The 23,911-nt window shown below is 40.8% G+C and overlaps 2 protein-coding genes across 13 annotated transcripts in view; one reads left to right on the forward strand and one right to left on the reverse strand.

Annotated features, from left to right (window-relative positions):
• The window catches only part of ARHGAP22 (Rho GTPase activating protein 22), a 161,521-nt gene extending 147,267 nt beyond the window's left edge, over positions 1 to 14,254 (forward strand). For all 7 annotated transcript variants that reach the window (XM_057401051.1, XM_057401048.1, XM_057401050.1 and 4 more), the window contains 5 exons: positions 217 to 349; positions 4,718 to 4,791; positions 6,593 to 6,714; positions 9,828 to 10,731; positions 13,908 to 14,254. In XM_057401051.1, the coding sequence (XP_057257034.1) occupies positions 217 to 349; positions 4,718 to 4,791; positions 6,593 to 6,714; positions 9,828 to 10,731; positions 13,908 to 14,136 (1,462 nt within the window). In that variant the 3' untranslated portion in view covers positions 14,137 to 14,254. The remainder of the gene's footprint in view (positions 1 to 216; positions 350 to 4,717; positions 4,792 to 6,592; positions 6,715 to 9,827; positions 10,732 to 13,907) is intronic.
• Positions 14,255 to 22,601: 8,347 nt separating this feature from the next.
• The window catches only part of MAPK8 (mitogen-activated protein kinase 8), a 53,016-nt gene continuing 51,706 nt past the window's right edge, over positions 22,602 to 23,911 (reverse strand). For 5 of the 6 annotated variants that reach the window (XM_057401058.1, XM_057401059.1, XM_057401056.1 and 2 more), the window contains exon 12: positions 22,602 to 23,539. In XM_057401058.1, coding sequence (XP_057257041.1) covers positions 23,394 to 23,539 — 146 coding nt within the window. In that variant the 3' untranslated portion in view covers positions 22,602 to 23,393. Of the gene's footprint in view, positions 23,545 to 23,911 lie in introns of all 6 variants that reach the window. The other variant, XM_057401061.1, reaches the window with a different exon arrangement.

Consider the following 23,911-nt stretch of genomic DNA (forward strand, 5'->3'; position numbering starts at 1 on the left):
GTATTGCCTGAGATGCATTTGTATGTTGATGAAATGGGAGGTTTCCCTTGTTCCCAGGTAGACCCTCCTGCTTAGTACAGGCATGTGGCAAAAGAGTTTCTGTCCGTGTGCCTACTTTGTCCCTGTCCCTGCAAGAGACCTTCATGCACCTCCAGAGAAAGTCACCCCTTAGGGTGGTGTGGGTTTCTAAATTTCCTTCCCTCTTTTCTATTGCAGCAACACTGATGTTCACACTGTGGCGTCCCTCCTGAAGCTTTACCTTCGAGAGCTGCCAGAGCCTGTCATCCCCTTTGCCAAATATGAAGACTTTCTTTCTTGTGGACAGCTACTCTCAAAAGATGAGGGAGAGGTCAGTGATCCTTCTAATCTGCCTCCTTCTACCTCAAAGGTTGTTCCTCAGACTCAGCGTAGTACAGCTTTTTTCTCATCACTCTTCAGTCCTGATTTAAATCAGTGAAGTTCCTGGGAACCTTCCTCTGAGTTTTCCTGAAGCCATGAATTGGGCATTAATATCACAGGCTCCTGCTTGAAGCAGGAGCTTTTTTGGAGTCAGTCTTGTAGCCTGGTGGTTTTCCTGAACAAATTCTGTAGAATAATTTGCAAGAGATGCATGGTGGGAGATCTGGGTTCCTTTCCAAGCCTCGCTGTTGACTCATTAACAAGCTGTATGAAGTCACTCCTTTTTTCTGCATTTTCAGTTTCATATATCAGAACAGCTTCCCAAAGTTTTGGTGGATGAGGCGTTGATCAGTGCGATGGCCTTTGCCTTTTCTAGAGGAAAGGCACTACAAAAGCGCAACTTATGATATTATCCCAAAATAGGGGGAAATATGCTATGAATATTTTTCCAGAACCTTCTTCTGATGTTCCTCTCTTTGGTTTCCAGGCAAGGACAGGGACTGACAAAATCCCCTGAGTCTGTGGCAATCATGGAAATTTTGATTCAGTGCCTGGGAGGAGCAGGATAATTTACAATATGACTGATTGATCTGTTTCATCCATATTATTCCTCTTGTGGTGATGTCTGAGCTCTTTGTTGACTGCAAAGGCACGTTGGATCTGGTCTAATGCGGGTGGAACTGTGCCACCTTCTAAACCAGAAATTTAAAGAAGCTGTAAAGGTTGTTGTTAGTGTCAGCTAAAGAAGCAAAGGCCTGAGGGCTTGTAAGTTATAAGCTGCAGTCCACAGTTCTGTCCCTTTTCTGTGTGTGGCCTCAAAAGAGAACTCACATCTTTGTCTCTGGTGGGGATTGTAAAAGCTTCTTTACTGAGAGCCTGCGGTTCACCTTCAGTTCAAGTAGTGTAAGACTCTGGGGAGATTCAGTCCTTCTTGATGCCCATAGGAAGATGCTTGCTTGCATGCATCAAATGTATCATATCTGATAATGTCATTTTTTTATGGATATAAGGCAAGTTTGCTTCAATCTATACTCACATGGTGTATCCTGTAGCCAGCTCTGAGAAAAGAAATTTCTGTGTATGACACAGCATATTGCCACACATGGATATGCATTTGCATTCTGGACACAGCCACACCAGTGTGCCAGCGCACTAGTAGTGCTGTCTTAATGGGTACAGGTATGTGACTACTACCTCTCAAACTTGCTCCGTTTCTTCTTTATACTCAGGCAACTCTGCAGGGTGCTGTGTTACAGGCAGCACAATGGTTGATTTCACAAGAAACAGCAACGTTTCTAAGGCAGTAGAGCTGGTTGCATTTTGGTCTTAAGATGTGCAGACTAGGAAGTTTTGGATCCATTAAGCACTATTTCACAAGAATAGAGACACTGCCAAGTTGGGCAAATGTAATTGTACATCACTGCTCAGCTTATTAACTACACAGTTGCCTGAATTTGCCTGCACAGGCTGCAGCAGTTTGGGAAGCAGTATCTCTGTTGGTTTTGTGGGAGCAAGGCCAGACTCAAATGACTCCTGGTGCAATATTCTCTTTGGATTAGAAAGGCAATGTGGAGCACTAGATAGCCAAAATGAAAGCTTACAAGATACAGCATTGTTAATAGCACAAAGTTGACTGACCAGAGTGCTGTAAACATAAGCATTTCTATTTATTTATTTTGTCAGGAAAATCTGGAACCTCAACAAGGGCTGTTTACCCTTTCAGAAAGAAAGGTGAGGTGCACACACCAAGGGTGGAGATGCAGTACGTGCACAGTAGCATGTGGAGCAGAATGTAGCACAAAGTATACCCAGCCTGTAGGGCCTGACTCGCCTACGACATGGAAAATCCCACTGCTCAAAAATGTAGTCTCACTGAAACCATAATGCTTTAGCATGAAATGATAAGCAGGAAATTTCAAAATAAAATGCTTCATTTTGAAAAAGTATTTGGATTTTTTGAGTGAGAGTTTTGGATTCAAAATGTCATTATATCTTTAGTTTTATACACCCACCCCCCAATAAAATCAGAATTATTGAAGGCAAAATAGCCGTTCAGATAAAATTTCTGGCACCTCATGCTGCTACATTGTGACCATAGATAGGAATTATTGTGATGTTAGCTCGGCCTAACCTCCATCTGAAGCAAAAAGTACTCCAGCACTGCCCTAAACTTTCAGTTTTTCATTCAGAATGCTGCTCATCTTCATTCTTCACCCAGCTCATCTCTGATGCTGGAATGCAAACAGAAATGTTAACAGAGACCTTTGGCTGTGCTGAGGCCTCCAGGTATCTGAGCAGGAGTGCAGTGTTTCTAAAGATTTGATTGTCATACCAACTGGTTTGGAGGAGGGATTGACAATGAAAAACAATTTTACAGTAAGAATGAATGAAAGATCTTCAAACCTCTCAAAACTCATTTGAGTCTGAGCTGACTTGATATAATAGCATTTTAACCTTCACTGCTGCCTGTATTCTGGTGGTGCACATAGCAGTTCAGTGGGCTAAGCACATGGCTTTGAATTTTTAAAGAGGGGCCTGAATTTGAGTGAACATCTGAAGTGTTGCTATCACAATTAGAAGCTCCTAATAGTTGCTGAGCTGTTACACACGTTACAAAACCCTTGGTTTTAGGATCACTCCTTGGAAAGCATGCATCTGTGGCAAATTACACGTGCAGCATTTTCAGCAGAGTTAATACTGCAAAATACCATGCTGAATTACAGAGCAGTGCCTCTGTTGCTTGCTAGGCTGCAGCCATAAGCATCATCGGTGCTATTTATTAATAATGGAGAAGATTTTAGCTTGCATTTTCCTTTTTCACTGGGCTCTTAATAGGCTCAGCCTTCTGCCATCTGTTGGTGGGTACAAACCTGTGGCAGACCTGATAAACGCTGCAGCTTTTCTTAACGTGGAAAGTGTTCGTACCTTGACGAATATGAAGATACTCCCTGTGTAATAGCACATTTGTGACAAAGCAACAATGATAAGTTTTTAGAACCTTTTTTTTTCCTGTTATGTAGCACCTTGTACCTTTAGGTCATGTTCTCAGCTGTTCGTAACTGCCTGCATTTTCTGTTCCAAAGCCCCGTCTTGCATCCAATGGAAAAATGGTATTTTAGAGCACTTGAGATACAGTGACAAACGTTTGAAATAAATTGGGTTACAAAGCAAAATTCAAGAGGAAATTAGGTCAGTTAGCTCACCTATTTATAGTTCAAACTTCTTACTTGAAAGCTGGATGACCTGAACAACAGACCTTAACATTCACAACAGTAGCAGCTGTCCTTGATTCAAGTTTTCAGAAATTTAGGTTGTCAAGGTGGCTGATCTTTTGTTGGTGTCTCCATTGTTGTCTTAGTTAAACCAGCGTCATTTTTAAGCTAAGGAATTAAAAAAGACTTACTGCTTTTAAGAATATTTTAGTTTCATTTTTTATTAGAGGACTTTTTGTTGTGTTGGGACATACAGGATAAAAAAGTGTATCTACATTTAGGGTATTAAGGGTAGAGGTGGTGCTTTCTGGATCTTTCTCACTTGTCTGGACCAGAGAAATTGGGAAGATCTTTCAAGAGGCTGGCCAACAGAATTCGCTCCCTACCAATCCTTAGAAACTGAGGAAAAAGCCCAGAAAGTCTCCAGGGCAACTGCAGCATTGACAGGAACAAGCAAATGATGCTTGGGATGTGGAAGGACAATAGCCTTCTGAGTCAGAGGTTTTCATTAGATGATTTCAGTAGCTTCAGGGTTTTAAGTCATTCCTCCAGCAGATGTCTCATCTTACATTTTAATGCAAAGACAGAATTCGTGTGAGGAAATGTGTCACAACTCAGAATGACTGCAAATGGAAGTAAGTTAATAAAAAGGAGGTAGTTGAATTGGAATGTTGTTTAGGTTTCTCAGAAAAAGCTCTCCTCTGCCTACTTAAGCATTGCTGCAATGTATTTGTGCTACACTCAATGCCTCAAAATTTCAAATAGGCCAGGTGCTGAAAAGGCACATTTGCTGGTACATTTATACCAATGCCAGTGAGCAATCTGTGAAAACTAGCAGGCCTCACTAATTCACTAATTGAAGGCTTCCACGTTAACCATTAAAGTTGACAGGATGATTTCCACTGATTTTGAGAACCAAATCAAGTTCAAGACATCAGTTCTGGACAATGCACTGGATGACACCTCTTTTAAAGCAGTCTCATTGTCTTATCTGTTGTTCCTGATTTTGAATCTGGAAAGAGGACTTTGTAATACTGAAGAAAAGTCACGTATGCTTTGCATCGTTTATGTTAATAGCTCTCCTTCTTGTTTTTCCTGTCCCTCAGGGTACCCAGGAACTGGTTAAACAAGTGAAGAATTTGCCCCAAGCCAACTACAACCTCCTCAAATACATATGCAAGTAAGTGAAGTTAATTAACACTTGGAAAAGTAAGTTTATGAGGCTCAGTCTTAGATGCAAATAATTTACTCTGAAAGTATGAATATTCAAACATCACTTTACATGTAAGTTACTGCTATAAAACATGTGGAGGTGAATGTGCAGCCTGCCTGAAGGAAGCTCTTGTTTTATCCAAGAACATCAACCAAGCAATTTGCTGTCACCCACAGCAAAGATACTAATATGTTATATTATTTATTTCAGAAGCACTTAGAGACCAGTAAAGAAAGGGATTTTTTCCAGGTACCACACACTTGGAAGATTTATGCCACAAGCTGTATAGCAGATGCAGTTATAATAGCCAGCCTGGCCTCAGCGCTGTTTTGGAAGGGGGGTTGGGAATAGCTTCCCCTTGGAGTACCATGGACTCTGCAGCCTTGTCTCTTCCCATCTCTGCTGATCTTCCATTTCTGCAAAGTGGGCTGGAATGTCTTTGGGAGCTGGAACTGACTGTTACCCTAGATACAGTGTAGTGAACTTTGTCATATTTTAGGTCTCTGTGGTAGTTAGACTCTTTATGAACAGTGGGATTTGCACATCTGCGGCAGACAGGCACAAATGCTGACATGAAGCCCATGAGTTATTCAAGAGATGTGAAGCCCTTCCCAAGTGTGCAGATAACATTTCTGAAATGTATTTTTGAATGCTTTATTAATTATTTTTGCTTTACTATAGAAGCACATAGTCCTTTGTTTTAACAACTGAGCACCTCAGAACATGGATAGCTGAAGCAGGGAAATATAATGATACATGTTTCTAAGTGAAGAACTGAGGAAAGGCAAGGCAAGTAGAATTTGCTTCTCAGTGAAGAAAACAGAGGATTCTTAGGTCCCAGCACAGCGTCCATCACAGGGCAAAGCTGCAGAATAAACAGGAGTGCCAAGAAACGCTACGCTGCCAGTAGAAGCATTCAGAAATTTGCCAAGTAGTGCAGAAAGACAAGGAAACTTTTTGCTTGCCAAAAAACCTCCAATCATCCAAAAATTATCAATAGATTAGGAAACAGAGTACAGCCAGAGTGAGAATACACTTTGGGGGCCGCTGAGTCCTATTTCCTGCTATTGTAGGTTTGCATGTCATATAGCCCTTTTTACAACTCGGCTAATTATGTACAAGCTATTAAGGTGTTTGTTACAGCCCTTCTTTTATTACAACTCCTATTGGGAGACTGTTCCAAATTACAAAACATTAACTGTTACAAACCTTCTGCTGATTTCCAGCTTATGCATTTAGATAGCCACTCTGTCTGGATTTCTTTGTGTGCTATCTTTGGCTTGCATAGACATTTTCTTGTGTTTGTTTGCCCAGAAGATGCACTCACAAGAAGCATTTGGGCTACCTCTTTATCTGTATTTTATTAGATTCAAGTCACAAAGCTCTTTCCACAGGCTTCTAGTTTGAGGATGAGCACATGACTGAAATGTCTTTTTACTTCTGTCATATCTGGAAGTGAAAACTGGCAGAAGTCAATTTGTGTGATTGGAGATTTCCCATAAAAATGTGAAAATCTGTCATTTCATACCCAGTAGGCTGATAAACTGGTACTTTTGACAGAAGCCATCTTGTCCTCTCTTGTTCATATACTAGGAGGGATCTGAGGTTATTACTGAGTATTAGTTGCATTAGTCCCTAGAAGCATTTCTGGTATCAAATTTCCATAAGCAGAGGACAAAACTGTTCCTCCTACAAAATGTCTACAGTCTGAGAAGTGACTTACTTATTATTTCTTTCCTTCTTTGATTTTCTGGGGGGGCTTTTCAAGGTTCCTTGATGAAGTTCAGGCTCACTCCAGCATTAACAAGATGAGTGTCCAGAACCTGGCTACAGTATTTGGACCAAATATATTACGGCCCAAAATGGAAGATCCAGTGACCATGATGGAAGGTAGGTAGTACTCTTACGAAATAACAGAACACCGGTGTTTTGGAGTTGTAAGAGTATGCTGGAATTCATACATTCATTGGTAGCTGTGTCACTTCACTGCACAGTCAGCAGCAAGTGAAGCACTCCCTTTCATCAGTGCCTGCGAGGGAATGTACAGGTTCACCTCTCTTATCCCACTCACTGCTGGCCTGGGAGTGTCTCTCCTCTTCACCACATGAAAATGCCTCTGCCCTTTTGTAAGTTATTACATGAAACTCTTTTTGAGCCCACTGCTAAAATGAAAGCTCAAATGTTCTTCAGAAGGAGGATGCTTAACTACCGAACTGCTGTCGTTTGGTGTAGATGCATTTTGGTGGTTAGACAGCTCCCTGTAAAGGATATCCAGTCCTCCATTCCTGAAAGAGGAACTGTAATTTTTGCTGTGCTACAGTGGCTATAACTAGGTGTCTTAGAAGTCTTCTCTTCTAAGCAGGCTGGGTATGGGTCAGAACTTCACAGAACCCAAGGAATCAGTTGAAAAACCACTGTTAATTTTGGATGTAAAAATATGAAGCTTGAAAATTATCTACCTCCATATGGTTCAGGAAATGCCCAGGCCATGATCTCTGGCTGGCTGGCACCTGAGCTGGGATACAGCCCCTCTCCCAGGTGGCACTGCAGCACAACTGTGGTGCAAGTTTTAGCAAAGTCTTTGCATCAAGTTTTGTGGGATCTTGGCAAGCCTGCTGGATGAATCCACCAATTCTTTTGCATTATGCACAGATGGAGATGCTGTGCCCAGGATGTCTGAACTCAGCCCTGGCACAGCTCCCTAGCTGTAGGGAGCAGCTCATACAGTGCTCTGCGTGATGGAAATCGTTCACAGAACACCAACATTATAGAATCATAGAATAGTCAGGGTTGGAAAGGACCTTTAGATCATCTAGTTCCAATCCCCCTGCCATGGGCAAGGACACCTCACACTAAACCATCTCACCCAAGGCTCTGTCCAACCTGACCTTGAACACTGCCAGGGATGGAGCATTCGCAACCTCCCTGGGCAACCCATTCCAGTGCCTCAACACCCTAATAGGAAAGAATTTCCTCCTTATATCCAATCTAAACTTCCCCTGTTTAAGTTTTTACCCGTTACCCCTTGTCCTGTCACTACAGTCCCTAATGAAGAGTCCATCCCCAGCATCCTTATAGCCCCCCTTCAGATGCATTAGTAGCAGCAATCTCCTTATCTCTGCACAAATGACCTCTGAAAGGTGGTGCAGATGTGTGCCCTCCAGACGGTAACTCATTATAAGGCAGCAGACCAAACTCAAGAGCACAGCCTGATATACTGTAGTTGTTCAGGAACTCGAAGTTTGCTGCAGAGATGTGGGCCATATTATCAAGGGTAGATTTAAGATCTTCCACTTGAAGCAGGGAAGGTACAAACATGTGGGGAGGAGAAAAGGGGTGCCAGGGTACGTGCTCGGTTGTTTCGGATTAACAAAGGTGGGGATAGCTGAGACCTGTCTGTTGTGTGATGCTGTGACTTCCCCTAGTGGCCAGTTGGCCAACACTCCAGCGCTGATAAGACTTTCAGCCTTGGCCAACAAAATGCTTATGTTCTGTTGCTGCAGATGACAAGTTAAGGTTCATTCACCTCAGGTATTTCATTATGCCGTTCACCTGATGGCAGAGGTGCTGTGCTGTGTGTAGGTGCACAGCTGCCACAGATGCTGTGGCCTCATGGTCTCTCTTAATCATCAGATAAAAATACTGGAGAGACCTGACCTGGAATTCTGTATTATCACAGACCTGAACTGTAGAAAAATGAGGATCCAGTGGCTGGAATTTTAGTCTTGATCATTATACTCATAAGCAACAGTGATGGCAATGTTTTGGTTTATTGTTAGTTAAGAATAAAAATTGGTTAAATAGAAATAACAGAGAAGTGGAAAGACTCAGTAATTTTTTTTAGCTTAAGGGTAAGATGCATCTGTTAAACCAATTGGATACAAAAAAATACTGCTGACAGTTCTTAACAAAAAGCACTTCAATTGCGTTTGTTTTCAAATTTAAATCATGAATTTCAAATAGAAATATCTGAAGTGTGACGGCTAAATTGTTAGGAATCTTTTCTCTCCAGAGAGGTTTCTTTTCTTCCATGCATTCACAGACATAACATAGAAAATTGAGCTCAGTACCTCTTGCTGTCAGGCCAAAACCTTATTACTAAATTCAGGCTCTTATCTTGAACCCCTGAGGATGTTAGTCTTACTCTCTATTTTGGACAGTACTTAAAGACAGAACTACGTATTTGCCCTTAAAGGTTTTCCTCTTTTGTAGAAAATCCTTTGTATTAGGTTCAGGACATGATGTTCTGTGTTAGTTCATAATGGTCTACTCAACTACTGGAAAACAGTGACAACTCATTTCTCTGGATAGGTAATTGTAAGTACTTTCTGTACTTGCTGTACACTTTCCGCAAGTGCATGGATCATACAGATGTCATACTTTCTGTAAGTTTCTCTATACACTGAGCGCAGCAGAAGCCCTGAACTGAAAGTTCTGGTTCTTCAATAAACATTATGACTGGGCCTGTTAAGACTGTAAAACTGGATGCAAAGGTAGCTCTGTAAACGTACTGGTTTTGCAGGTTGGACGGATCAGTGCTCTATCCCAGAAGTTAGTGTGTGCAGGCCTGGAAAGCATATCTGCCCAGGGATACACTGTCCTGCATAGATTCAAACACTGATTTGGATATAGCTCTGTACCCCTGCCTTGGTGTGCTACAGGCATGCCCTGTTTTCCAGGTGTCCTCCTCATCTGTCATCCTCAAAGGTGTCATTAAATAGGCCAACTTATTAATCATTGCTAGTGATCATTTGTACTCTGCTATATTCATGAGCTGGGCTGACACCTGCATCCTTCACAGTCCCCATTTCTAGCAAAGGGAACAATTCCTATCTTCTGCAGTCCTGTACAGAAAGGTCTAGAGCAGATGTTTGTGCAGACCCATTGCAGTGCATATTGGCTACAGGCCTGCCTCATGAGGACCTTACAGGGCATCTCACAGACAGAGGTGTCTGAGGTCTTCCATGTCTCATCAAACGCTTGCCTCTGTTTTCTCCACACAGGCACCTCACTGGTTCAGCACCTGATGACAGTGCTGATAAGTGAACAGGGGCGAATCTTTGCTGTTCCTCAGGCTGATGTGCCAGGAAGCCAGCTGGAAATCAGACCTGTGCGCCAGCGCAGTACTGTGGAGTGGATCTCTGAGGAGGATGGGGAGGACAACAGGTCGGAGAACAACATTCCCAGCCCTGCTGATTCGCCTTCTAGCAATGCTGTAGTACTAGAGACCACTCCTGGGTGTGCAGTGAAAATCACTCCTTCGGAGCACAGTAGCAAATTGACTCAGCCTGCCACCAGCCCCAGCAAAAGAGTGCAGACACTGCCTCCATGGAAATACTCCTTCCGCCAGCAGGGAGCACGGTCTGTGAGTCCAAAGCTGGGCAGCTCGTCCTTAGATATCCCCAACCTCTCCTCCAGTGGGAACTGGTTGATGAATGGACTGTACTCTCTCCGAGGCCACCGCCGGACAGCCTCTGGGGAACGAGTTAAAGACTCTTGTTCTTCCCAGAGACTCTCTACTTATGACAATGTCCCTTCGTCCAGCCTCTCCCTTAGCACACACAGTATGGCCAGCACCACGTGGTCTACATCATCGTGTGAGATCTCTGTGATGGACTCGGTCAGCAGCTGCGCAGCCTGCCGGGCCAGTGACTCTTCTGCTTTAAGCTCTCTCAAAACTGAGTGGATAACTCAGGACTCACTGTCTCAAAGTGAGGTCAAGACTGCAGATCTGGAGAACAGCTTTGACAGGTTTCAAGCATGCAGCAGCAGCAGCAGCGAACACAGCAACCCAGCTGCAGCTTCCAGAGACACTGTCCAATGCTCTAGGGCCTTACAGAGCTTGGTCGCGGAGCTAAAGACAGAGCTGACCAAACAGAGGACTGAGTATGAGACTAGTATCAAAAGGTAATGTCATCTGCAGGGGGGACAGTTGTCTGTCAGCATTACCCCTGTTGGAACATGGGTGGGGGATACCAAGTGTATCAGGTTCTCAGACCTGGAGTTTGGGTTTGGGAGATAGCAGATGTGGTTCTGCTCTTTCCTCACTGCTCTCTGAATGCAACTTCCCTCCCTCTGATCTGAGAGGATCAAAAAAAATGGGATTTCCATCAAACAGGGAATTCCAGTATTTCACATTCTGTGTTTCCACTGGAAACTAGAACTGCACAGGTAACACCAAAATCTGCTCTTAGCTAGTGTCCTTGGAGAAACAGCAAAGCAAACAGCTTGGAGGGATTGGGACCCAGGGTGGCCAGGCCTTAACAAGGAAATCTGTTAGTCTGCAGGTGCCAAGAGGGCACCAACTGAGGGTTTCTCGCTGCTTTTCCCAATGGAAATACCCTTCAGGAAACTGATCTTGGCTCTTCTGTGTTTTGGTGGGGGTTTGGTGGTGGTGGTGTTGGGATTGCATCTCAGCTACAACTTTTTTTTAGAAGCCCTTTTGTGTTGAACTTCTAGAAATCTCACTTTTGACTTTCGATGTACTTGTGGTGGTCCTTTGCTCATAAGGCCACACGCTGACTCAAAATAGCAGCAAGGTGCTGCCTATACAGCAGATATGTGAACTGTGTAGTTCTTAGGCCACTCTGATGCTTATTTGCACAACTGCAACTGATGGTGCTGTATTGCAGATCTGTGCTCAGAAAAATTCTTTCCATTTTCCAGGAGAGGCTGTAGGAAGTAGAAAGTATTGATAACAAGGAAGTCATATTTATTCATGTGAGTTAGTGTATTAGTTGTTTTGTGTATTAGTGTATTAGTTACTGTATTGTGAGTATTAAGTGCTTTATAGAATGACTTTCAGGGAACTATGCACATGAAATATTGTTGCTTAAAGGAATTAGATATGTTTTAATATACAGCCATATGCAAAATTGCACACCATGTTAAAATACAGAATAACCATCATTGACCTGTGCTCTGCAGCACACATACCTGGCATGGAAGAAAGGTTGTAGTCCCATTTCTTACAAATAGCCCAGTTCTTAGCTTTTTTGTGTGTGTTAAGGTGTTAATTATTAAAACTGATAGCGTTTATATGACTCAATTTCCAATCAGTCTCCCAAACATGGTACCAAAAGCACATATGACTATTTGCAGGGATTGCATAGCACAGCTTTAGGCTACATTTGTTGCCTCATTTTTTTTTGTTGCTGTTGTTGAAGTATTTTCTCAAAAATGTATTTGAACTATGATCTCTTCCAGTGGGACAGCACTTAGAATAGGAATTTCACTTGTTATTTTCCTTCTTTATTTTATGATTTCCTATGGTTGTGGTTTGTCAGACTGCAGCTTTTCTGCATTGTACCCCCTTGGTATGTGAAGATGGAAGGAGAATCAAACCATGTAGCAGTTTGGTTCCCATCTAACATCATAGAGTGGGAGAACCCACCTTGTTGTATTCCAGGTAGAAGAGCCACTGAGAACACCACCAGTTGCTAGTATGGTGTGTTGGAAAATGTCTGTGAATGAGGATGGTAGTTCATGGCTTAATTGTTGTTGGTTTGTTGTTTTTTTTTTTTAATGCCCTAGTGATGCAGAATGGGAGGGAAATGAGGGTATGGACTTGCATTTAATTCTGTAGAGCTGCTCTGGCAGGCCTGGTTGCAGGGATAGAATACTATACACGAGACAAGGCTGCAAAACTTGGAAATGTTTATCTGCACATATTTACCTGCTGCCTGGGTGGAGGGGGAGAGATGGCTTTATACCTCTTACCAGTGAAACCATTCCAAAAGGGGCCTTCTGTTCTTGACATCGGGAATGTTCAGGAAGAGCTGTTTTTTGTTCCAGCTGTTGAGCAGTTTCAGCTGCTTCAGCTCTAACACCTGCCTTCCCCTCCAGCTGTGCATGGACAGGCAGTACTGGGGCTGGAGGGGAGGACTGTAAACTGGCCAGGTCTCGCAGGGCAAAGTAGCTAAGAGAAAAGTGCCTAATGAACTAATAGTTTCATAAAACCAAGCAAGATGCAATCACTGGCTTTTCGTATTAAACAGTTAAACAGAACGACTCCAGCTGTTCAGGACTTACAGCCTGAAGGATCCTGCTGTCAAGCCTAAGAATTTCATGCCAAGTTTTTCAGCTCTCAAAAATTTTGCAATGTTTTTACAACATGTGCAGCAATTTACATGTGCAAAAATATGCTCCTCTTGAGACTGCATGAAAGTCTGCTTCTGTGGAAATACAGGAGCTAACTAGCAAAGAAGGGAGGCAGTTTAGCAGGAAAACTTTGGGCTGCCTCACTAGCTTTATTTTATTGAAGATAATTTAGTCCCCAAAAGTAATAATTAGTTCCTTTACAATTGTACGTGTGCTTGTGTGGTTTGCAGAACTCTTGTGTGTGTAGCAGGGCATATTTTAATGAAGGAATATGAGCTTTTCGTTGGCACATACATAAGTGGAGGGAAAGCAGAGTCAGTACCTGCCTGGGGCAGAGGAAAGGAGCCCTTGCTGATGGAAAAGCTGTTATTTATCATCATCAACTGCCCATTTTCTTTCCCTTAGTCAGAGGGAGGCATGTTTTATGGCCTTCCTGTAACCAGCCTGTTCAAGAGTATTTCTCCCTCAAGGTTATTATAATTATCAGGCATTCTCTGCTGAGTTTCAGTAACTCATGTTTACCACCTGGGACTCTTAAGCAACTGGAAGTATCTTGCAGAGGAGTACAATGTTGCGTATGGAGAAATGCAGTTAAGTACTGGGTATCCATATAGCAATTCTCAGGATCAGGATTAAAACAGAGGTTAGATTATTTTGGAATAATATGTGAATTCAGCTGGAGGAGTTAATACATCTCCTTAGACATTATCTGTTGGCCAAAAGTAAGCATTGTTTTGCAAGACTTGAGCATATTTTCTCAAGATACAAACAGAGGAGGCTCCAGCTTTCAAGGAGTCTCTGCCCTTCAACTCAACATTAATGAAATGACAATTAGTGCTCTCCTTTAAAACTTCCTCTTAGAATATTTTAGCTCTAAGTGGAACAAGCTCACATTATAGCTATCATCAGCACTATTTATCCAGCCACTTAAAAAAAAAAAACCAACACTTTTTTTCCTCTCCTCTCTCTCTTTTGGTTTTAAGAATTGAAGAAACAAGCGCAGACCTGAGGAAACAAGTGGTTAGCTTAGAAGAAGAACTGGACCAAGAACGAAAGAAATACACGATGCTGGAGATAAAATTGAGGAATTCTGAACGTGCTCGTGAAGATGCTGAGAAGAGAAATCACCTGCTGCAGAAGGAAATGGAAGAGTTCTTTTCAACATTAGGATGTTTAACTGTTGGGAGTCAAAGTTCTAAAGACCCCAAGTAGAACAAGCTGATGTACAGCATAGAAAATTCTATTTCTGGCAAAACCAGTGAAAATGCACATTTTGTTCTGGTATACTCATGCATCATGAGTAATTTTACAGTGATTGTGCTCTCAGTGACACTTGCTCCGTTGTCTTTACATGTCCTGTAGTATTTGGGTCAGATGGGAAAGACTGCTAAATGTAAAGCTTGAAAGTGTAGGTGCCAGACTGTCAAGAGAGTGGGCATCCTTTTTATCCCCAAATCAAAAGATGCTGTTCTCCATAGCTGTAATGTTGCCATTTTCTTATTTACTGCACCTTTTACTGGCTCAGCAGAAAGTCCTGCAACATGGGAGGGGTGGCCAGAATTGAAGGACAGGCTGAGCCTGAAGCTGCAAGCCTCCTACATTTGCGCTTGCGAAGATGGCAGTCCCAGTATCTTACCACATTCAGTGTGGTTTAACATGCTGATTTAATGAGTTTCCTTTTCCCCCTGCTCCCTGCATAAAGTTTGTTCAAGTTTGTTTTCACATTATCTTCATAAAATGATGCCACTTTAAGGAGAACAAAGTCTACAAAGGAGGTGAAGATACCAAAATCTTGGTAATTTACTAAAATTGTTCCTTACCAGCAAACAGTTCCAGTGTTTCATAAAAATGCAACTTATTAAAGGGTATGTATGTGATTAATAATCAGATTGGCCACATAAACTCAATGGAACTTTAAATATGCACATTTTGCCCTAGGTATCTGGGGGGTTTTGAGCCAAAAATAGAGCAGTATTAGCTGCAAGAGGATCTCATGAGCTGATACGTACTGATCAGATACAGAGGTATATTCTTACAGACAGAGAAGATTCTTAGCATCAAAACACTTCCAATTGCTGAGGGGATTTTTACCTGTAAAACTTTAATAGCAAAAACCTATGATAAGATAAATTAGTACAACGGGGGGGGGGGAGGGAGGGGGTAAAAGGTGAAGGGTGGAGATCTTTAACCTTCCTAGGCCAATTTACACTTACCGGCCTTGTGACATTTTCATTACACCAGTTGGTATTTTGGTTCTTAGTTCACGGGGACATGAGGGCACAGGAGGAGTTCAGCAAACCACCCAGCAGCCCAAGTTCATCACTCCCACTGCAGAAAAATCATTAGAATGGAGTTGCAATTTCCAGTAACTAGCAGCCAGGGCTGACCTTCAAGGGTCTCCTTTGGGAAGTTCTGCCCAACATTTGTAGCATCCTGAGCCACGTGGAACCTGCACACAGAAAATTGTTCCACCAGATTCAGCTTGAACGCTGTTTGCCAGGCAACGCTCACAGCACTGTTCCTTCTTTCTTGGCACCTATCTTTGACAGCTGAGGCAGCTTGGGAGGCTCAGAGGAGAAAGATTTTTAAAGGAAAAGTGCCATGACAACACAAACTGGCTGAAGGGAAAGTACAGATTGGAGTGAAGGTGCTCACTTTATTCAAGTATTTTCAAAAAATTATCTGAATCTGTATTTTGTTATTATAGAAGAATATAACTCATAGGTCTGGAAATAACCTTAGAATAGCCTTTTTGACCTACCAGCAGATAGCACACCTTTCAGTATTCACTTTCTTTTCATCTCACAGATATCCAAATCTTTCAATATTTAAACATTAAGAAGTTTACTTGTTTCTACCTCACTGTAACGCTTCTCTTCCTACAGAAATCTGATTCATTTAAAGCAAGCAAACCCAAACATTTTAACCAGGAAAGATTAGGTTAAGACAAGTCAAGGAAGTTGATAAAGTAAGCTGTAGGGATAGGTTAATTCAGATATTTCACAACATTTTCCCTTCCCAAAATATCCAGCTGTGTTGGATTCCTTACAGCCCCAGGCATGAGGCAGCCTGGTCGGTACCTGGCTGCTGTGCCGAGGCAGCCCTGCCACCTGCAGGCAGCAGTATCACCCTCACCTTTCTTATGCACCACCCCTCTGCCTTTTATTATTACTTATAGTCACAACTGATCCTGCAAGGAACCTGGTGGCTTGTTTAAAACAGCAGCATTAAGATGAATAATGTGAGAAGCCACTGTTGTAACAATGATTCTGACCTGGAAGAGCACAGTGGATTAGGTGGCATTAAGTCATCACAAAATAAACCTTAATATTAGAGAGTAGCCTAAACTGGGTTGTAAGTAATTCTCCTCAATTAGAACATCTGTAAAAAGAAAGTTCCTATGTAGGCATTCAAATCCAGGTTATTTAATGCCTTTTCTTATTCCTACCCCCCACATGGATACCTTTCGCTATATCCATCCCACATCCCTTAGATGACTTACATACAGGAAATGCAGTATTATCAAGTGCAGACTACTACTCCCTTTACTTCAGGCATGCTACAAATTTAAAAACAAAGCTATGCTGACTAGAAGCCTAAAAAACAAATGTGCAAGACAGGCATTAAACAGGTTTGCTGGCTAAGTAAGTCTCAGAGAAATCAAATGGAGCTGCAATTCTAGATATTCTTTAAGTATTTAAACTTATGTAACCATTACATATAGCAGAACTGGGGAACAAGCCCACCTATCCTAGAGCTGCAACTTCAGATTAGCCTCATATGTCAGTTGTGTAGCACTACATAATATTACTCTGCATCCAGGATAAAATCCAGTATTACAAACAAAACTGTATCCACTAAACTGATTAATGGAACTAACCATTTCCCTATTACTGTGCTCCAGCAACATCTGTTCCTCTTGTTCATGAGGAACACATTTCAGGCTCTTTTAAAGATGAGCCACTGCAGTAAATAAAGCCTGCAAGAAGTTACAACTACCCAGTTCATGCTAAGAAACACACCACGGTAGGATGCAAACTCTAAAGCACGGGAACAGGGGCATAACACTCATTTACCATCATGGACAATTATGCAAAAAATGGAACGCACTTGTGCTGTTGTTCAACCTCATGAATGCTATGTCCTTTATTTGAAGGAGGCAATATACTCTTTTCTAGCTTTAACTCCCATTTCTGTGCCCTCTGCCACTTCATTTGCCAACTTCATGGATCTTTACAAGCATTTATAATATACAGGTTTGGTAGTATTAATAAGACATGACAAAAGGTTTTACCTGTGTGATCTTCCAAGCCTGGAATATCCTTTCCACTACTATGAAAGCAAAAAAAGCATAAAATTCTTTCAGTGATAGGAACCCAACACAAACATACACTGAAAAAAGAAAAAAATAGGCAACAACAAAACAAAGCTAAACAGTTACAGAATAGCAAAAACCTTCTGTAAATCTCCATAGCATTTCTAATATGAAAAGGAAAATTAATAATGATAGCTTACTGAATTATCTACATTCACTAGCAAGTTCCACACAAGCCAGCAGCACAATGGAGTGGTTTAGTTCTTGGCCTAAGTCATGCACAGGCAAATCTCTTGGCAGAGCTAAACTGTTGCAGGCCTTGCTCTGTATTAATATATGTTTACTCAGAATCAGCTACACTTCATGCTAACATATGCTAATAAAAAAGGGCATTTCTGAACCTCACTGCATTCCTGGAAAAGTACCTCACAAACAGCTTGTCCAGAGAAACAAAGCAGGCTGCAATACTCTTTCCATTACAGAGGTACACAAAAGACAACTGAAGAATATGCAGACCAACACAGCTCAAAGGCAGCATGAGTCTTTGTTTAAACAAATGGAGAGACCCTGCTGGAAATGAAGGCAATGAAAGGCATTATGTTAGGATTTAGCCCCATGGTAGAGGTGCCAGTGCAGGAAGTGGTCCTGGCACCCAAGTTAGGTCTCCAGTAAGAGCTCTTCAAAAGGCACATCCTTCAGGCTGCTCCGAGATGAAGTTTTGAGAAAGATTTTTCCCGAGGGTGCAAGGACTGGGCCCGCCTTTCCTACACTTCACAGCCAGTGGCTTACCTTGTTCTGAAACACAGGATCACAGCAGCTCCATTTCCAAGAAAGAAGATGGCTACAGTTGACAGCAATGAAGTAAGACTGGATTCCCAGTGGTCACAAACATGCCTGGTATTAAGTCTGTGGCACATCCAAAGCACATGACAATAGGGAAATGGAAGAAACATGTCACTGTGCCCATGAGTGAGCTCACATACAAGACAGGAACTTAAGTACCATTTAAAACAGATGAATTCTCAGGAAAGACTGATGCTAATAAGTCTCCAACTGCAGCCATATTATGAAAGCCACTCCAGCCTAGCAATGAAGAAACACTAGATGCATAGTGGTCAGACTTCTTTTTTTTCCCCTTTTTTATTTAAAATATCATTATAACCAATTGACATACTAGATAACAATGTATACATTCCAGTGGTGCACACATAATGACCTATGGCATGAATGAGTAAAAAAACCACAATGTTCTCAGTAATGCCCCACCAAGAGCTTATTTGGAGGGAATAAAGGAAAAGCAGGAGAAGATATCAAATGTGGGAAGAAAAAAAAAAGTACAGTTTTCCTCAGCATTTTTAATGGTGTATCTTCCCCTTCATATTTCTTGGGACAAAATAAAATTAAGAATATACTTCAAAAGGGGCAGAAGGAATGATCACAATAATTAGGGTTTTTTTTCTCAACTTTAGTAATAAAAGTTAAAGAACTCTCAAAAATAGACTAGATATTGGGCCTACAAAAGTAATTCATCTGTATGCAAAGCTTACCAAGAATTAGTCCTCTTGTAAAATGTAAAGGATGAGCTGACATTACTAGTAAGCTATTTTTACCTACAAAACCAGACTACAATAATAAAATCACCAATTTACAGCTAACACAATATTCTAGATATACATTACTGTACACAAGCTATATATTACACATGACCAACCTATGTGAAATCTATAAGAAACATACTTACTGATATTGTCTCAACATTGGCCAGTAGGTTTACTTTTCTAAAGGAAGTGTATTTTTCTATTCACATTCAGTGTAGTTCCAATAGCATGGGTTAGCTTTGCTTACTTAAGAAACATAGAAAGTTTGTGTGAGGTAGTTCAAGAAAACCTAGCTTAAATTTTTAACTGCAGAAGTAGAAACACAATGATGTGATCTGATTCATGACACGTTTCTGTAATGCAGAGATATATAAAGAGGAGAAGGGAGTGAAAGAGTTCACTTAAAATACCACTCTTATCCAGTGCCCTTAACTAAGACTAAATTAAATGAAAATTTGGGTAGGCAGCAGAGTCTTATCACATTTCTTCATTAAAACCCTCATTCTAATCCTAAAAAATGCAGACAATTCTGCCTCAGCTCCAGTCCTCAACCTAAGAATCTGCCTAAGCTCCAGTCCTCAATGTAAGAATCAAAACATTGACAGAAAAATAAATTGTAACAGCATGGACAAGCTGCTGTCAACAGCAAATAAAAGCATATCTAGAAACAGTAATTCACTTCCTTCAGCAACTGGAAACAGTAAGACCAAGTGTAAGGTGAACCACCTTCTCTTGACCCTTTCCCCTCTAATCTTAATTGGGAAACAGTTAATGTCATACACTTTGGATCCCTGGCTAGATAGGAACCATCCTCCTGTACAAGCTTTTAGATCATGTTCCTTTACGCAGTGTTCAGATGAATGCCATATACTCTAAAGCAGGGCATTATACTCATGCAAAAGCCTGTCAAGGTGCTTAATTCTTGCTCTCTAACCAAACAGCCTGTGTTCAGAGAAGCAATTCTCTGTAAAAACAACCCATATCAGTAACACCATGCTCACTCAGACACAGAGGCAGCAGAGGGTGCCAGTGCCACAACTGCCTGGAATAGAGCTCACCCCATCTGAGTTACTAGCTGGGCCTAAATCACACCACCTCCTTGAACTCACACCTGCAGGTTGGCAGAGGGTGACTCGCAGATAACAATTAATGCTAATACTATCTTTGTATCTAGCTGAATTCCTATCCAGAATGGTACTACTGCATATAGCGTAGTCAGCTTCTTCAAAACTAAAAATGCAAGCTACGCAGTACCCACACAAGGAAAAGTGCCACATCTGCTCAGCTCAGCAGGCTAAATACAGCAGAGGTGACCTGGGCGGTCAAGTTGGCTTTGAGGCTGTTCAGCTCACAGGTACAGCTCTAGCAGTCCAGCTTCTCACACACATGAGCACACTTACTTCTAATAAGAAGAGAGGAGCTATTTTATCCTTGATGCCTTCCACAGTTCTGACCAGAGAATGTGGAAATTAATCGAGTCACTGTTGTCCAACTTTTAACCTCACCTGACATAAGAAATCAGACAGCTCACTGTAATTCCATCCCTACCAATTCCCAGTGAACTGGAACAGCCCTAGAAGAGCAAAGTTGCACGCACTTTAAGTGAAGCCTGCTGTCATGAGAATATTTTGGAATTATAGACTAAAATAAAGCTTAATAATACTTTAAGAATAAAATTGTACAGTGCATTAGATAGTATACAATCTAACATCATAACTAGACAAAGGCAGCTGAACTCCAGCTGCCCATTTGTTTGCTATCAGTGGCAGTGTGCAACTATTTCTGAAATAATTTTATATTTCAATAAATATAAAGGAAAGTTAAAACTAGCATGTTGTTGTGATAATTTGGTTACTGAATCTGAATTTACCATCACTTTGATCTGCCTAAAATTCAGGCAACAGAGTGGAAAAGAAAAGCAACACTGCTCTGCAGATGGTGCCAAAAGTGAACTATACATTTCCACAGGCAAAGCTCTGACCTTACTGAAATAATCCCTTTAAGCATAGTTCACTCAAACTGCAATGGGTTGCTGTGGGCAAACCCACCCACTCATAAGCCCAAAACATTCTATGATTAACCCTACCTTGAAAGAAGAAAAACTCAATTCTCCTTAAGAGCTCATGAACTCAGTGAAGTTTTAAAACACAGCACACTGTGGTAAAACCCAGGAACTTAATTTTTAAAGCTATTTTTCTTTGGGACACTGGAAAGGAATAGCAAAAATTATTAATTATTTCAAAGCTTCAAAATACTTCAATCACCGCTGCAATCTGGAGGGGTCCAAAATAAATTTACATAGCAGTTATATTTACCAAATTCTGTTCTTAACAGCATTTACAGGCATCAGAAGTTGATTTTGTCAGTCTTGACTTCATTACGTTGGGCTGATGAGAATATTATTTGACCCTATGTAACAATGGAGTACTGTTGTATGACCAAAATTCGGCTTAATTCACAGCTTAAACTTCGATTAAAAAAACCTCTACAGAATAGACTGTTCTGTCGTCTCTGTTGAACTTGAGCAGATTTTCTATGTTTCAGTGCTAGATGAATCCAAACATGTCCTGCCTCTTCTGAGGTAATATACAGTTTGGCAGGATCCTTTAAAAATAATTGCCTTAAAAAATATGGTTTAGAAAGGCAATATTGAAGTATCAGATACAAGTGAGGAAAGCAAAATTACATGCACACAGCACTTACCAGTAGTCTAGCCAGGCCAGGAAAACAGAATTTAAGCCATCTTTGAGACATTACCATTTCTTGTAACCCTGCATGTTTTCTAAGATGACGTATTAGATATTGGAAGCATTACTATCACTCCTATTTCTTCTGAAACTTACTGCAAAGATGATTTTTCCTCTTTCAATTACAACTTCAAAAACATACCTATTTAACCCAACAAGCAGAAGGAACCACACTGAAGAACATCTGTCATTCCTGGATGACCTCTGTAGCCAGTTACACTATTTGCTTATGCTCTGCGCCTGGCAAGACTTCGGTATTCTTTTATGCTCACTTTTGTGAGCATTACTAATTTAAATTCTTCTTCACATTCTAATTCACTACACAAAATATGCATCTACACAAGGCAATCAATTGTACAGCCTAGCTTCACTAAAAAAAAAAAATCTGCATTTTCCAAAGGAATAAATTCTGAACGATTGTTAAACTCAAACTTAAGTCAGTTACACATAAATCATTCTGCAAATATAAAATGTAAACAGTTAAAATACTTCTGTGAAGAGCAGCACCATTTTACATGACTATTTAGTAACTGTTCTATACATTTCAATATATCTTTTGTTTAAAAAGTGTATTGAAACCTGGAGCATCAGTGCTGTAAACTACTGAATATTTATGACTTAAAATGAACCATTATTAAGATTTCTGCTACACTGGTCTCATGGTGAAATGAAGAAGATAAATAATAATTTATACAGCACTACTTCTCCCTCCTTTGGATGGCATATATTGCTCACTTAATGCATTAGCTACAGAAATCCTGAGGTTCTCCTATGGTTTTTAGCAATCAGTTACTTTTGGTGGAGAAAGAACAGCTGACATTTTGCCCCACTGCATTTGTGTCATTCCCTCTTTTACCCAAAAAGCACTTGCCTTCGTAGACAAAACTAGCAAGAAATAAAACTCCCAAGAATCACATATTACATGAAAGTATAGCTACAGCATATACGTTTTCTCTCTTGGCAGTCTAGACATCCTGGATACACTTCATTTTGTGTGTACAAAAACAGGCTACAAGCTAGAAGTAAACAGTTTATTGGCATTGCAATGTATTATTCATGAAGTATCCTTGTGTTTTATGGCAATCACAAGATTTGGCATGCCACAACTCTGCAGAAAATATCACATTACTTTGTTAAGCTAGATATTTCTGCAGCTTTGAAGATATGCTTTGCTTCCTTAAGTTCATAAAACTGTTCAGATGCGATTACTCTGCCAAGGATTGTATACTGTTTCTCAAAAAAAAATTCACTAATTGTTGCTTTTGCTGAAGTATTACAGGCAAGTGGCCAAAATAAAAGAGGATTTTGTTCACTGCCAGCACCAGAGTAGCATGCCCAAACTACAGCTGGCTGCACTGAATTCCCTCCCCCTTCACCTGGACATGAACATATGACCAAGCATAAAACTTTGAAGGATATCATGAACAAAACATCTGGAATAAATTCTAATTAAAAAATTGAAAACCTATAAAATCTTAAATAATTCATTATATGGTAATGACCACAACATTAATATGTGCTTTGATAAAACAAATCTTACAAATTCAGTAAAAAAACATCAGCAGCATAATAATAAAGCAAATATGCAGATTTTAAAACCACAATAAAAATTATCAGGTTTAATATTTTACAGTTAATTACAGCAAAAAAGTGGCTGCTTTTAACACAACTTACAGTTTAAAATTACAGCACTTTATGATGAATTCTACGATTATTTTTGAAAAAACACTCAAAAATACCACCAAATTTTAAAGGTGCCCTATTAATGACTAAAAGGACCCCCCGCCCACCCCCCAAAAGACCAAGTAGTCATCTACAGCAACCCAGAGGTCCAGCTGAGGTTTCTAGACTGCTGTCTGTATCAGAGGCCAATGTTGGATCTGTTGACATTGAAGACACATCATTGACAGATGACGATGAAGATGGATGTTGAGAGCCATTGATCATTGCTGCACCTGTGCTATGAGAAACAAAACAGCAAATCAGTTGCAGATACAGTTGCATGGTTCAGTACTTGCATTAGTCTGTTTCTTCCTAATAGTTATGACTTTCCCCTGTTTTGGCAAGTTTGAAGAATTGTTTCAATCTATTGTCAAAGTAAATAAAACCCACAAGTCTTTAATACAGGCCTTAATGAATGGTACGTCACGAACCACAGAACTCACATGGCACGATACCTGTCAAATCACAGTAAATGCTGATGGCTGAAGGTTAAAAATCACAGATAGTCCTGCATAAATCACAGAAAGGCCATACTGCATAAAGGCAGAAATGAGATGCCCTACAAAATGTTGAGATGCAAAGCTAGAATATATCTACATATTTTA

The sequence above is a fragment of the Pezoporus wallicus genome, unplaced genomic scaffold (genome assembly GCF_028554395.1).
Source record: "Pezoporus wallicus isolate ANWC-B61680 ecotype Strahan unplaced genomic scaffold, APGP_CSIRO_Pwel_v1 contig_5524, whole genome shotgun sequence".
In the NCBI taxonomy this organism is placed as follows: Eukaryota; Metazoa; Chordata; class Aves; order Psittaciformes; family Psittacidae; genus Pezoporus; species Pezoporus wallicus.